General features: G+C 40.4%; 1 protein-coding gene across 1 annotated transcript in view; it reads left to right on the top strand.

The window, feature by feature from the left end:
- tex2l (testis expressed 2, like) overlaps nucleotides 1–14,133 on the top strand; it is a 69,318-nt gene that overhangs the window by 49,974 nt on the left and 5,211 nt on the right. The window contains exons 8-10 of the mRNA XM_059978824.1: nucleotides 1,994–2,131; nucleotides 3,023–3,235; nucleotides 12,954–13,074. Coding sequence (XP_059834807.1) covers nucleotides 1,994–2,131; nucleotides 3,023–3,235; nucleotides 12,954–13,074 — 472 coding nt within the window. The remainder of the gene's footprint in view (nucleotides 1–1,993; nucleotides 2,132–3,022; nucleotides 3,236–12,953; nucleotides 13,075–14,133) is intronic.

A 14,133-nucleotide genomic window follows, 5' to 3' on the forward strand; every position in this document is an offset into this window, starting at 1 on the left:
TGCATCAGTTTTCATGGAAAGAGGTAGCTGAAGAGATTATTAGTAATGATCTTTCAAGAATTACTAGATTCTGGAATGCTTGGGAAGATGTTGGAGTCCATTATTAAGGATGAAGTTTTGGGGTACTTGGAGGCTCATGGTAAAGTAGGCCAAAGTCAGCAACATTTCCTTAAACATTTCCTTGCCAGAAAAATCTGTTGGAATTCTTTGAGGAAGTAACAGGCAGGAATTACAAAGGAGAGTCAGTGTGTGTTGTTTCCTTGGATTATCAGAAGCCCTTTGACAAGGTGCTGCTAATGAGGCTGCTTAAGAACCATAATACTACAGGAAAGATACTAGCATGGATAGAAAACTGGCTGACGGGCAGAAGACGAAGAGTTGGAAAGAAGTGGGCCTATTCTGGTTGCCGTCAGTGATAATGATGTGCTGAAGGGATTGGTATTAGGACCACACATATTTTTATGTTGTTTGTCATTGATTTGGATAATGGAATTGATGGCATTGTGACCAAGTTAGCAGATGGTTCAAAGGTAGGTGGAGGGGCAGGTAGTGTTGAGGAAGCAGGGATTCTGCAGAAGGACTTGTTGGAAGAATGGTCAAAGAAGTGACAGATGGAATATAGCATAGTGAAGTGTATGATCATGCACTTAGGAAGAGGAAAGAAAGAAAGGCATAGGCTATTTTCTAAATTATTTGGGAATGAAAGGGTTAACAAAAAGGAGCATTTTATTGCTTTGGGCCTGTACCTGCTAGAGTTTAGAAGAATGAGGGGGAATCTCATTGAAACCTATTGAATATATTAAGCAAACACGAGGAATTCTGCAGATGCTGGAAATCCAAACAACACACACAAAATGCTGGTGGAACACAGCAGGGCAGGCAGCATCTATAAGGGGAAGCACTGTTGACGTTTTGGGCCGAGACCCTTTGTCAGGACCTGACGAAGGGTCTCGGCCCAAAACATTGACAGTGCTTCTCCTTATAGATGCTGCCTGGCCTGCTGTGTTCCACCAGCATTTTGAATATATTAAGGCCTAGATGTGGAGAGGATGTTTCCTGTAGTGGGTGAGTCCATGACCAGAAGGCACAGCCTCAAAATAGAGGGATATAGATTTAGATCAGAGAGGAGAAGGAGTTTCTTTAGCCAAAGGGTGGTGAATCTTTGGAATTCATTGCCACAGATGGCTGTGGAGGCAAAGTCATTGAGTACATCTAAAATGGAGTTTGATAGGTTCTTGTTTAGTCAGAGTGTCAAAGGTACAGAGGGAAGGCAGGAGAATGGGGTTGAGAAGGAAAATTAAACAGCCATGATGGAATGGTGGAGCAGACACGATGGGCCGTGCTGCCTAATTCTGCTCCTATGTCTTCATGTCTTATTACCATTGAACTCCTAAAGCAGTTAAGCTTATTTGAAAGGAACCTAAGTAATGTTTTAGCATCAGCCTCAAAGTGCTTTCTGTCCACTTTTCATGTAACTTTGTTTCCATTTCAGTTTTCATCTTTGTCTCTCTTTTTAATTAGTTTAAAAAGGACTGGACAGCCTATGGCTGGTCCTTCACAATGAAAATCTAGATGAAAATTTCAGAGCACAGAAAGAGACTGTGCCTTTTCTGTATTGGTCCTCCAAAGCAGCTTTGATGAATAGACATATTCTCAGATCTCAAACCTTCCTACTCTTCCTCAGCATTCCTGTGATCTCTAGAAGCTCAGCTTGCTGAACTATCAATACAGGAGAAACGAGTTAAGCTATGCTGAGCATATGTAGGCAGCAGAAAGCTGTAGGGAACCAGTTAATGAGGACATCTTACACAGTCAGAACTCATTCTTTCAAATTGAGTTTATTTGATGATAGATACTTCAAATGGGAACCAGAGAAAATACCGAGTGTGACAGATACTAACAAATTTTGTGCTGAAGACTCCATTTCTTTTTGGTGCCGTCTTTGTCTTTTTGCTAACGTTTTCCAGTAACACTCCCTTCTTCCTTCATGAAGATCAAAGCCCCGGAGCTTGATACTGACAGACAGCGATGAAGAATCTTCAAGTGCTGGTTCTTCAGACGAAGAGGAAGTATCTACCGCAGAGCTGCAAGGAACCGCTGTTGACAAATTAGGTCCACCTGGTGTGGAGGGGTAAATTGTCTTTATCATGGAACTCCTTTCAAATAATGCATCGATTATAACGTCAAAAAGCTGGAATAGTTTAGTTTTGAATTTTATCGAGCCAGGGTCTGTATGAAGGCTATCAGAAGCAGGACCCTCTTTATAATATATTCACATGTTATCTTTATTTGGGGACATTTATACCATAGTGTGCCATCAAAGACAGGGTGATCAGCAGCAAATTAATGGTAAATATGCAAGTCTTACTGTGAATCCTTAAAAATAAGGAATAAATATAGATATTTTTAACTATAACTATTGTTGCTGAGAATATATTCAAAATAAGATAAAACTTTATTTATCCCAAAGGAAATTATTGTTGCAAGGTTGCTCAGTCAGAAATATATATTTTAAAATACCAAATATAAGCATTTACTCTTTAGTGTAAGCAATAAGATGCTCTTGTGACTGTAAGTAGCAGGAACCTGACCTTTTGAATCTCCTGTCCACATAGACACTCAGCAAAACTATAGTCAGTCTATCCCAGTTTTCATTAATATGAAGTCTGGCTGCAAATGTAGACCAGCCATTTCCCCTACTGCATTAGTTAGAATAACAAAGCTATTATGTTGACCACTGCAGACAGACTGCATTAGCTTGATGGTAAGAAACAATTGTTCAACATAGTGGTTCCCATTCAACAGTGAATGGCAGCCAGACAGCATCCTGTTTTCAATCCCTAAAGCTGTTCTCTTTTTGCTCGGAAGGAGCATCACACAGAGCAAACCATATGGCCCAAAGAAAGACAAGAGGATTATTGGATTGTGGGGAAGGATCAGTGGAAGGAACAACTCACAAATCGTTCAGGGATCAAAATAAAACAGAAATGATTTGTAAAGCTAAGCTTCTTTGTTGTTTCAGTTATAACACAGGAAGCAGTACCAGCAGGAAGATTCTCAAATTTGTGGACAAGATTGCCAAATCAAAGTACTTCCAAAAAGCCACGGAGAATGAGTTCATCAAGAAGAAAATAGAGGAAGTGTCAAACACTCCACTGATTCTGACTGTGGAGGTTCAAGAACTGACGGGAATGCTAGCTGTAAATATTCCACCTCCTCCTACTGATCGAATATGGTAGGTTTCACACTGTTGCCTGAAAATGAACAGGAAAACAGCACTTCTGTTTCAATTTACAATAACACATGTTCATGAACAATAGCAATATATGCTTGCTAGAATGTTGGAGAATTAATGAGAATATCCAATAAAGAAGAAAGTCAATCACTCTGAGGTCTAAATGTGTGAGATTATGAGTTTTACTCTTATTCTATTCCCCTACCAGTAAGCAATGACACTGTTAGCTTTTGGAATTGCTTCTTGTACATGCATTTGAGACTTGAATAAATCCTGCATTAGGTCATGCAGATCCCTCAGCATCTCAGAGCTTGGCAATCTCTCCCCATTAACATAATATGCTGATTTTTAAAAATTTTCTTGCCAAAATTTACCATTTCACATTTTCCTAGGTCTTTGCTTATTCACTCAATCTACTTTCCATTGTAGATTCATAAGTCCTTCTCACAACTTGCCTTCCTACCTATGTCAGCATCATCAGCAAACTTAGGAACCTTATCTTTGGTGGCATCATCGTCATTAACACAAATTGGAAACAAACTTGAGACCTCAGCACCAGTTTCTGAAGCATATTATTTATTATTTCTTGCAAACTAGAACTGGATCCATTTATGCCAGCTTTCAGTTTCCTGTTAATTAGCTGGACGTCTATCCATGTCAATAGTTTATAGCACATCAAATGCATTGCTGAATATCTTTTGAATCTGATGAGAGTTCTTCCCTCAGCCACTTTTACAGGTAGGAATTTCCAAGTTCCCACTATGCTTCAGTGGAAATATTTCTCATTTCCATTCTATCATTCTGGCAATTAACTTAAACACACAAAATTCTGGAGGAACTCAACATCCACGGAAGTGAATAAACTGGCGACATTTCAGGTTGAGACCCCTCTTCAGGACTGAAGGAGATGTCAGAATAAAAAGGAGGGGGAGGGAAAGGAGGCTAGCTGGAAGGAGACAGGTGAAGCCAGATGGGGAGGAAACAGTGAACGGAACAGCTCACAAATCATTCTGAAAGCTCATAAATCGTTCAGGGACGAAAAATAAATCAGAAATGATTTGTAAAACTAAGCTTCTTTGTTGTTTCAGGTATAGAACAGGAAGCAAGAAGATACTGTTGGGAAAGATAAAGGCCTGGTGAGGAAGGACTCTGATAGAAGAGAGTGAACCATAGGAGAAAGGGAAGGAGAAGGGGAACCAGGGGGAGGTGATAGGCAGGTGAGAAGTAGGAAGAGGCCAGAGTGGGGAATAGAAGAAGAGGGGAGGTGGATGGAGTTTTTTACTGGAATGAGAAATCAATAATCATGCCATCAGTTTGGAGGCTACCCAAATGGAATATAAGGTGTTGCTCCTCCACCCTGAGGGTGGCCTCAACTTGGCACAAGAGGAAGCCATGGACCAACATGTCAGAACAGGAATGGGAATCAGATTTAAAATGTTTGGACTCGAGGTTATTCCGCTTTTGGCAGATGGAGCTGAGGTACTCGATAAAACAGTCCCCCAGTTTACGACAGGCCTCACTAATGTAGAGGAAGCAGCACTGGGAGCACCTGACAAATAAACAACCCCAGAAAATTCGCAGGTGAAGTGTTGACTCACCTGGAAGGACAGTTTAGGACCTAAGTGGAGGTGAGTGAGCGAGTGTAGCATTTAGGCTGCTTGTAGACATGAGTGCTGGGAGGACTATTAGTGGGGGGAACGAATGAACAAGAGAATCACAGAGGGAGCGATCCCTGCGGAAAACATGGAAGAGGGGAAAGTAAAGATGTGTTTGGTGGTAGGATCCCTTTGGGGATGACAGAAGTTGCAGTGGATGATGTGTTGGATGTAGAGGCTCGTGGGGTGGTAGGTAAGGACAAGGGGAACTCCTTCACTGTTAAGGCAATGGATGGAGTGAGCACGGATGTTCAGGAAATGGAGGTGATGCAGATGAGGGCTGCATCCATGGTAGAGGAAGAAAAACTCCATTCTTCGAAGAAGAAGGACATCTCTGATGTCCTGGATTGGAAAGTGCAGAGGCAAAGGAATTGAGAAAAGGGAGTTGCATTTTTACAGGAGATAGGGTGGAAAGATGTATAGTCAAGATAACCTTAGGAACCGGTAGGTTTATAAAAGATGCTGGTTGAAAATTTATCTCCAGAGATGGAGATAGAGATATCGAGAAACGGAAGGGAGGTGTCAGAAAATCCAAGTGAATTTAAGAGCAGGGTGGTCATTAGAGGCAGTGTTGATGAAATTGACGAGCTGCACGTAGAAGTTGGTTCTTCCTGTGTGCTTTGCCTACTCTTTTCAAAATTCTATGCTTTTATACAACTAATCTTACCCTCAATTCCCATCATCTTACTGGTAATTAGATCTTGACTTAAAATTTTGGAGTCTTAGTTCTCCCCTTTAGGATTTTTTTTTTCAAACCAGCTCAAAAGGACACTCATCTCACTTTCCTTTCTTTATTATATAAATAAAATGTATTATTTTTATATTAAAGATAGGGTATTATAACTCATTTTCACCAATAGCAAAGATAAGGAAAAAACTCCTGACTGTGCAAACATTCCACCATTCAACAACTGAGTGAAAACAAAATATTGTGTTCACAACTTACCAATACATTAAAAAAAATCACTAAAAACAGAATCCTCAAAGCAAGTTTCTCTGTGGTGTGTCCCCATGATGAGAATCTGTAAATTGACAGTAAAGTTCTATTTTTGGTTTCGTATTTGACATTTGTGAGGAGTGATTGATATTTAAGCTAAGTGACCGTCTCGGGTGTTACCTCTCCCTTTAACATGAACTTAGCTGCAGGCTGAAAACAGACCACGATTGCTTGTTTCGGTTGGGACTTTTTTTATTATCATTTCTGTTCTTGACTTGCTCTGTACCGTTGACTTCAATAATAATATCACAATCATCCAATTTGTCATGCACCATTTATTCATACCTTTAATTATGTTTATAAATGAATGAGTGCAGAACCCATTACCATGTTTCTGAGTACCCGAAGCAAACCTTGGAAATCTATGCGAGTAGAGTTTGTTTACTCAGTATGAAACATACACATTATCCTCTCAGGCAGTCTGTGTTTATTTCAATCTTCAGAGCTCATGCCCAGTTTTTGTTGAGCCAAGGCTTAGAAACCTTAAGATGTACATGAATGTAATGCTTGGATTGTCTAGTCAAAACTAGCAAAATGGGTTCAGGGCTTTATTACAGCTCCTGCTGAATGTCTAGCAAAGATAAAGCTATTACAACAAATGACAGCAATATGGTCAACACCGCAGTGCAGTGCAGCATTATAGAAACATAGAAAGCCTACGGCACAATACAGGCCCTTCAGCCCACAATGCTGTGCTGAACATGTACTTACTTTAGAAATTACCTAGGGTTACCCTTAGCCCTCTATTTTTCTAAGCTCCATGTACCTGTCCAGGAGTCCCTTAAAAATCCCTATTGTATCCACCATCCACCACCGTCACTGGCAGCCCATTCCATGCACTCACCACTCGCTGTGTAAAAAACTTACCCATAATATCCCCTCTGTACCTACTTCCAAACAACGTAAAACTGTGCCCTCTTGTGGCAACCATTTCAGCCCTGGGAAAAAGCCTCTGACTATCCACACGATCAATGCCTCTCATCATCTAATACACCTCTATCAGGTCACCTCTCATCCTCCGCCACTCCAAGGAGAAAAGGCCGAACTCACTCAATCTATTCTCATAAGGCATGCTCCCCAATCCAGGCAGCATCCTTGTAAATCTCCTCTGCACCTTTTCTATGGTTTCTACATCCTTCCTGCAGTGAGGTGACCAGAAATGAGCGCCGTACTCCAAGTGGGGTCTGACCACAGTCCTATATAGCTGTAACATTACCTCTCGGCTCTTGAACTCAGTCCCACAGTTGATGAAGGCCAATACACCGTATGCCTTCTTAATCACAGAGTCAACCTGTGAGGCAGCTTTGAGTGTCCTATGGACACGAACCCCAAGATCCCTTTGATCCTCCACACTGCCAAGAGTCTTACCATTAATATTATATTCTGCCATCATATTTGTCCTACCAAAATGAACCACCTCACACTTATCTGGGTTGAACTCCATCTGCCACTTCTCAGCTCAGTTTTGCATCCTATCAATGTCTTGCTGTAACCTCTGACAGCCCTCAATCTTTGTGTCATCAGCAAACTTACTAACCCATTCCTCCACGTTCTCATCCAGGTCATTTATAAAAATCACAAAGAATAAGGGTCCCAAAACAGGTCCCTGAGGCTCACCACTGGTGACCAACCTCCATGCAGAATATGACTTGTCTACAACCACTCTTTGCCTTCTGTGGGCAAGCCAGTTCTGGATCCACAAAGCAAGGTCCCCTTGGATCCCATGCCTCTTTACTTTCTCAATAAGCCTTGCAATGGGTACCATATCAAATGCCTTGCAGAAAACCATACACACTACATCTACTCTCTACCTTCATCAATATGTTTAGTCACATCCCCAAAAAATTCAATCAGGCTGGTAAGGCACGACCTGCCCTTCACAAAGCCATACAGACTATTCCTAATCATATTATGCCTCTCCAAATGTTCATAAATCCTGCCTCTCAGGATCTTCTCCATCAACTTACCAACCACTGAAATAAGATTCCCAGTCTATAATTTCCTGGGCTATCTCCACTCCCTTTCTTGAATAAGGTAACAACATCTGCAACCCTTCAATCCTCTGGAAACTCTCCCGTCCCCATTGATGATTCAAAGATCATTGCCAGAGGCTCAGCAATCTCTTCCCTCATCTTCCATAGTAGCTTGGGGTATATCTCGTCCAGTCCTGGTGACTTATCCAACTTGATGCTTTCCAATAGCTCTAGCACATGCTCTTTATTAATATCTGTATGCTCAAGCTTTTCAGTCCACTGTAAGTCATCCTTACAATCACCAAAGTCCTTTTCCATAGTGAATACTGAAGCAAAGTATTCATTAAGTAACTCTGCCATCTCCTTTGGTTCCATACACACTTTTCCACTGTCACTCTTGATTGGTCCTATTCTCTCATATCTTATCCTCTTACTCTTCACATACTTGTAGAATGCCTTGGAGTTTTACTTAATCCTGTTCATCAAGGCCTTCTCATGGCCCCTTCTGGCCCTCCTAATTTCATTCTTAAGCTCCTTCCTGCTAGCCTTATAATTTTCTAGATCTCTATCATTAGCTAGTTTTTTTGAACCTTTCATAAGCTTTTCTTCTTGACTAGATTTATTACAGCCTTTGTACACCATGGTTCCTGTACCCTACCATCCTTTCCCTGTCTCATTGGAATGTACCTATGCAGAACGCCATGCAAATATCCTCTGAACATTTGCCACATTTATTCAGCACATTTCTCTGAGAATATCTGTTTCCAATTTATGCTTCCAAGTCCTTGCCTGATAGCTCCTATTTCCCCTTACTCCAATTAAACACTTTCCTAACTTGTCTGTTCCTATCTCTCTTCAATGCTATGGTAAAGGAGATAGAATTGTGATGACTATCTCCAAAATGCTCTCCCACTGGGAGACCTGACACCTAACTAGGTTCATTTCCAAATACCAGATCAAGTATAGCCTCTGCTCTTGTAAGCTTATCTATATATTGTGTCAGGAAACCTTTCTGAACACACCTAACAAACTCGACCCCATCTACACCCCTTGCTCTAGGGAGATGCCTATCAATATTTGGGAAATTAAAATCTCCCACCATGACAACCCGGTTATTATTGCATCTTTCCAGAATCTGTCTCCCTATCTGCTCCTTGATGTCCCTGTTACTATTGGAATGTCTATAAAAAATACCCAGTAGTGTTATCGACCCCTTCCTGTTCCTAACTTCCACCCACAGAGATTCAGTAGACAATCCCTCCATGACTTCCTCCTTTTCTGCAGCCATGACACCATTTCTGATCAACAGTGCCACGCCCCCACCTCTTTTGCCTCCCTCCCTGTCCTTTCTGAAACATCTAAAGCCAGGTACTCTAAGTAACCATTCCTCCCCCAAGCCATCCAAGTCTCTGTAATGACCACAGCATCATAGCTCCAAGTACTGATCCACGCTCTAAGCTCATCCGCTTTGTTCACAATACTCCTTGCGTTAAAATAGACACATCTCAAACCATCAATCTGAGCGTATCCTTTCTCTATCACCTGCCTATCCTCCCTCTTGCACTCCCTCCAAGCTTTCTGTATTTGTGAGCCAACCGCCCCTTCCTCTGCCTCTTCAGTTCGGTTCCCACCTCCCAGCGATTAGTTGAAACTCTCCCAAGCAGGAAGAACCCTGGGCTAGGAGGTAAATTGATCATGTTGAAGTAATTGGCAGCAAGGACTGGAAGAGCCTGATAGCACGCTGTCTCTCGAAATAAGCAAACATAGTGAGGTTTACCTTTGACATTCTGATTCTGTACAAAGCAATGCTGTACTCAACATGCGAGAAGCATTAAATTGGATTTGAAATTCCATTGCTACGGTTTCAATTTAGAATCACCTCAAATGCAAAGCACATATTTCTTGAGCACAGAAACAACTGACCCTTAGACAAATGGTAAACACAAAGCTGAGTCTTCACAAAATGTGCAGCAAGGGCAGCAAAACTAAAGGAAGACCTCAAAAGCATCATGTTGAAGATCAAAGCTTGCCCTCATTTGAAGGTGTAAGATGTATTCCAATCACCCATATGGTGCATTGGACTGTTCTGTAAATGGCACCTTCCTGTTGAGTGAGAGATGCATCCACACATCCCAATGTGCTTTAAGACACCCACAGGCCATGGCAGAAAACCTGTCACAAGTGCCTATAATAAAAATTAAATGCAAAATAATTACCGGGTTAAAAATCCATCTTGTTCAGCGATCCATAGGTTTGTGTAAATAGGTAAACTTCTAATAAATGGAGAATTCAAAATATTAGTTAGAAAAATTAATTTTGTTTATTAAAATGGGGGAGATTCACCTTAAAAATTGAAAGAAATGTCAACTTGAGGATCTTGAGTTATCCTGAATTTGTGAAAATTATAACAGGAAATAAAATTAAACAGTGAGGATTTGACAGTAGCATAAAACAAACTCAATATTCAAAACCAATTTGCACAAGCCAATATTTTTTATTTAGATTCCAAACAGTTCACAATTCTTAACATGATCATCAGCTTTAGCCAAGGACAGCCTTCACAGAATCCTTTCAAGGTTCCAACACACAGTATGTAGAGGAAGAGTGAAGCAGGAAAGCCAAAGAGTGAGGGGAATCATTTTCATTTTGATTTTGTGGGTCCAAATTATGATAAAGTTTTGTTTTACTTTTCTTCTCAATTAATCAAAAATAACCTACATGACTTGCTTCCTGCTCTGAGAGACTGGAACCAAAAGAGAATATAAAATTATAAAATACCTCAATCTGAACTCAGCCTTGACAAGATTAGATACAATTAAACCCGGATCATATTCACTGTATTTGTGTAATTCTTATTTCTCAAAACTTAGTCATTTTTTACCTACACAATAAGTAAACTAATTTAGCCTAAATATTAATATGCAATGCTTTCATTTAGATGTTATACTTTCTGTTTTGCTGTTAATTCTTAGATTAAATATCATATAATTAGAAGCATCTCCTTCAATTTCCTAACAAGAACATTGTTAGGGAAATATTTAATAGTAAACCAGGATCTTGGCCACATTCTTCTTTCTGGAAAATGCTGAGAGGTTATAGAACTTCTGGCATCCCATAACATCGGGAATTTAAACATCAGGTTTGGGTGGCACATTGTTATAAATAGCAGTTCTTCAATGGCAAAGGCATTAGAAGAGAGTCACCCAGTTACATTTTCTAATCCTCAAAAAAAGTGTTTATTAACAAAACAAAAACATTGAAAATTACCTTAGCAATAAAAATTATATTAATATTTACCTTTAGTTGTAAATGTTAGGGTTTGTTCTACGTCACTCTTATCGATTCACTTTTTATTCTTTTAAGTGTTCCATGCGGTTGTAGCATGCCCTTGCAATATATGCCTCGTTCAGTAAAGTCAAATATCCTATAAACCTGCTTAGCCACCCAATCTACCTGTAGTTCTGTGTCTGTCGGGGATTCCTAGATACACTCCGGAAGGGCCCTTGGTTCCTGTGCACGTCTTAGTACACCACCAGTTTGCCTTGCTGTTGCCAAATGCATTGCCTCTCACATCCTCTGAATGAATATCATTTTCGAACCCACCTTATTGATCCATGAGTATCTGCTTGTAACCTAGACCTTTCTGCCTCACTATCAACCAAGCTAACAATTTGAATATTGCTGGCAAATTTCAAATATATATCATGCTTTTCAAGGGACCAAGGACTGAGCTCTGCATAACCCTGGGGCATTGTCTTTTGTTCTTAGAAGCTCACATCAGCAACCACCCTTTGCTTTGTTGCCACTAAACCAAACTCTAATCCAACTTAGCTCACCCCCTGGATTAATTGGCTTTTAAGCAAACTGCCATCACTCTTTTGATTTCAAATGTAGTTTATGTTCAAAAACAGAAATATATTAATCAGATAAGACCTTCACTTATTAAATCCAAGACCTCTGATTACCCTATGCTGCCCAAGCACAGATTTATTTCATCACAACAATTTTTTCCAATAATTTCCCCACCACTGATGTCAGAACAACTAACATATACTTATTCCTTTATTCCTTTGTATGTTCTTCCCATGACCACGTTGGTTTCCTCTGGTTGTTCCAGTTTCCTCCACAGTCCGAAGACATATCGGTTGGTAGATTAATTGAGCATTGTAAATTGTCTGGTAATTTGGCTAAGATTAAATCGTGGGATTGCTGAGTGATGCACCATCAATAACTCTCTCTGAGACATAAAGGCAAGATATCGGCTTTCATTGACTGGAAGAAGGAACAAGCAGTGGTTGACCACCATACTACATCCTGGAGACAGAGAGGCCGGGCTCAGACCTCAATTGCCTTTGTACAGGGGTCTGTGGGAGGAGCCACAGGAGCAGTCAGCAGGGAGCGTGTCCAGACAGGTATATGTAGTTCACCACACCAAGTGACACAACTCAAAGGGCCAGAAGGGCCTATTCCACACTGTACCTTAATAAATAAACAAACAAACAATAGTACCACACCAGCAAATTTCCAATCCTTGGTCACTGTGCCTTTAGCCAAAGACTGTTGGAGGATTATGGTAGAACCTTACAATTTTTAATGCATTTAATCATCAAAACTATTTTAAAATAGGACCTATCATGTCATATATTTTCAAAAATGCCTGACCCTTCAATATCTTCCTCTCTACTTTTACGATTTACAATAATTTACATTTCTCCTCGGTTTTGCTGATGCTTATATTGTACCATTTTCTGAGAGGACAGATGCAAAGTATTCTTTGGAAATTTTATATAAGGCTTTCTTGTTGTCCTCACCTCTCCTCCTCACTTTCCCTGAAAGTTAAAAAAATGTTGTATCTCTAAATTTCCCCAATTGTTATGAAGGGTCATTAACCTGAGACATTTACTAATTTTTTCCCCTTATCGCAGTTATTGCCTGGACTGCTTGTTTTTTCCCATGGTTACTATTGTATTTCCGATTTTCAACATTGATAGTATTTTGCTTTTGAAAATCACTGGTCTTACAGAAACAATACAACGGGTCCCTAAACTGAGGGTGAAAATAGGAAATGAATGCTTTGCATTTTTGTTAATTAGGTACTGTTTCCGGACACCACCTAGACTAGAATTTAAGGTGCGACCCAAGCTAGGTGAACGGGAAGTAACCTTCACGCATGTGACAGAATGGATTGAGAAGAGATTGCAACATGAGTTCCAGGTAGGACATTATTTTCTTGTGACAGATATCTGAATGTTATCTTTCTGAGATTTTAAACGACATCTAAAATCACGCAGTCATTACAATAATTTGACGGACCTTCTGCCCATCACATAATGACAGAAAACATTGAGGGTTTGTTAGGCTCGAAGTCCAGCTAGGGTGGAGAGAGAGGTTCTCCTCCTCCTCATGAACTGGCTAAGCCAGTTCATGCCAGTACAATCCTTAGCAGCTGGCTGCAGAGGCTGAAACTGGAATTGCAATTGGTTTATCACTGTCACATGTAACAAGATACAGTGAAAAGCTTTTCTTGCATATTGTTCATACAGATCAGATCATCACATGGTGCATTGAGATAGAACAAGATCATACAATAACAATGCAGAATAAAGTAGGGAGAAGTGCAGTGGAAGTAAGCATTAAAGTTCAAGATCATAATGAGATAAATTGATCAGGAGTCTGATTTTTCATACCAGGGAACTATTTTATAATCTTACAACAGCGGGGTAGAAACTGTCCCTGACCTTGGTGTTATCAGCTTTCAGGCTTTTGTATCTTCTGCCTGATGGAAGAGGGGAGAAAGGAGATGATCTGGGATGTGTGGGATTTTTGTTTATGTTGGCTACACTACTGTAGCAGCAAGTATGGACGGAGTCCACATAGTTTCTGTGATGTGCTTAGCTCTGCAGTTTCTTGCAGACATGGACAGAGCATCTGCTCACCAAGCAGTTACTTTCTATGGTGCATTGATAAATGTTGGTAAGAGTCAATATGGACATGCCAAATTTCTTCAGCCTTCTGAGGAAGAATAGGCATTTCTGAGGTTTCTTGGCTATGGTGTCTATGTGGTTGAACCAGAATAGGCCATCAGTTGATGTTCACTCCAAGGAATCTCTCAGCCTCAACCTCCCAAACTCAACACCATTGATGTAGGTAAGAGCAAGTGCACTTCCAAAGTCAATAGCCAACTCTTTTGTTTGGCTAGCATTGTGGGAAAGGTGATTGTCATGACACCATGTTACTAAGCTCTTTACCTCCTTCCTGTACTCTGACTCATCA

This window comes from Hypanus sabinus, chromosome 9 (assembly GCF_030144855.1).
Source record: "Hypanus sabinus isolate sHypSab1 chromosome 9, sHypSab1.hap1, whole genome shotgun sequence".
Lineage (NCBI taxonomy): Eukaryota > Metazoa > Chordata > Chondrichthyes > Myliobatiformes > Dasyatidae > Hypanus > Hypanus sabinus.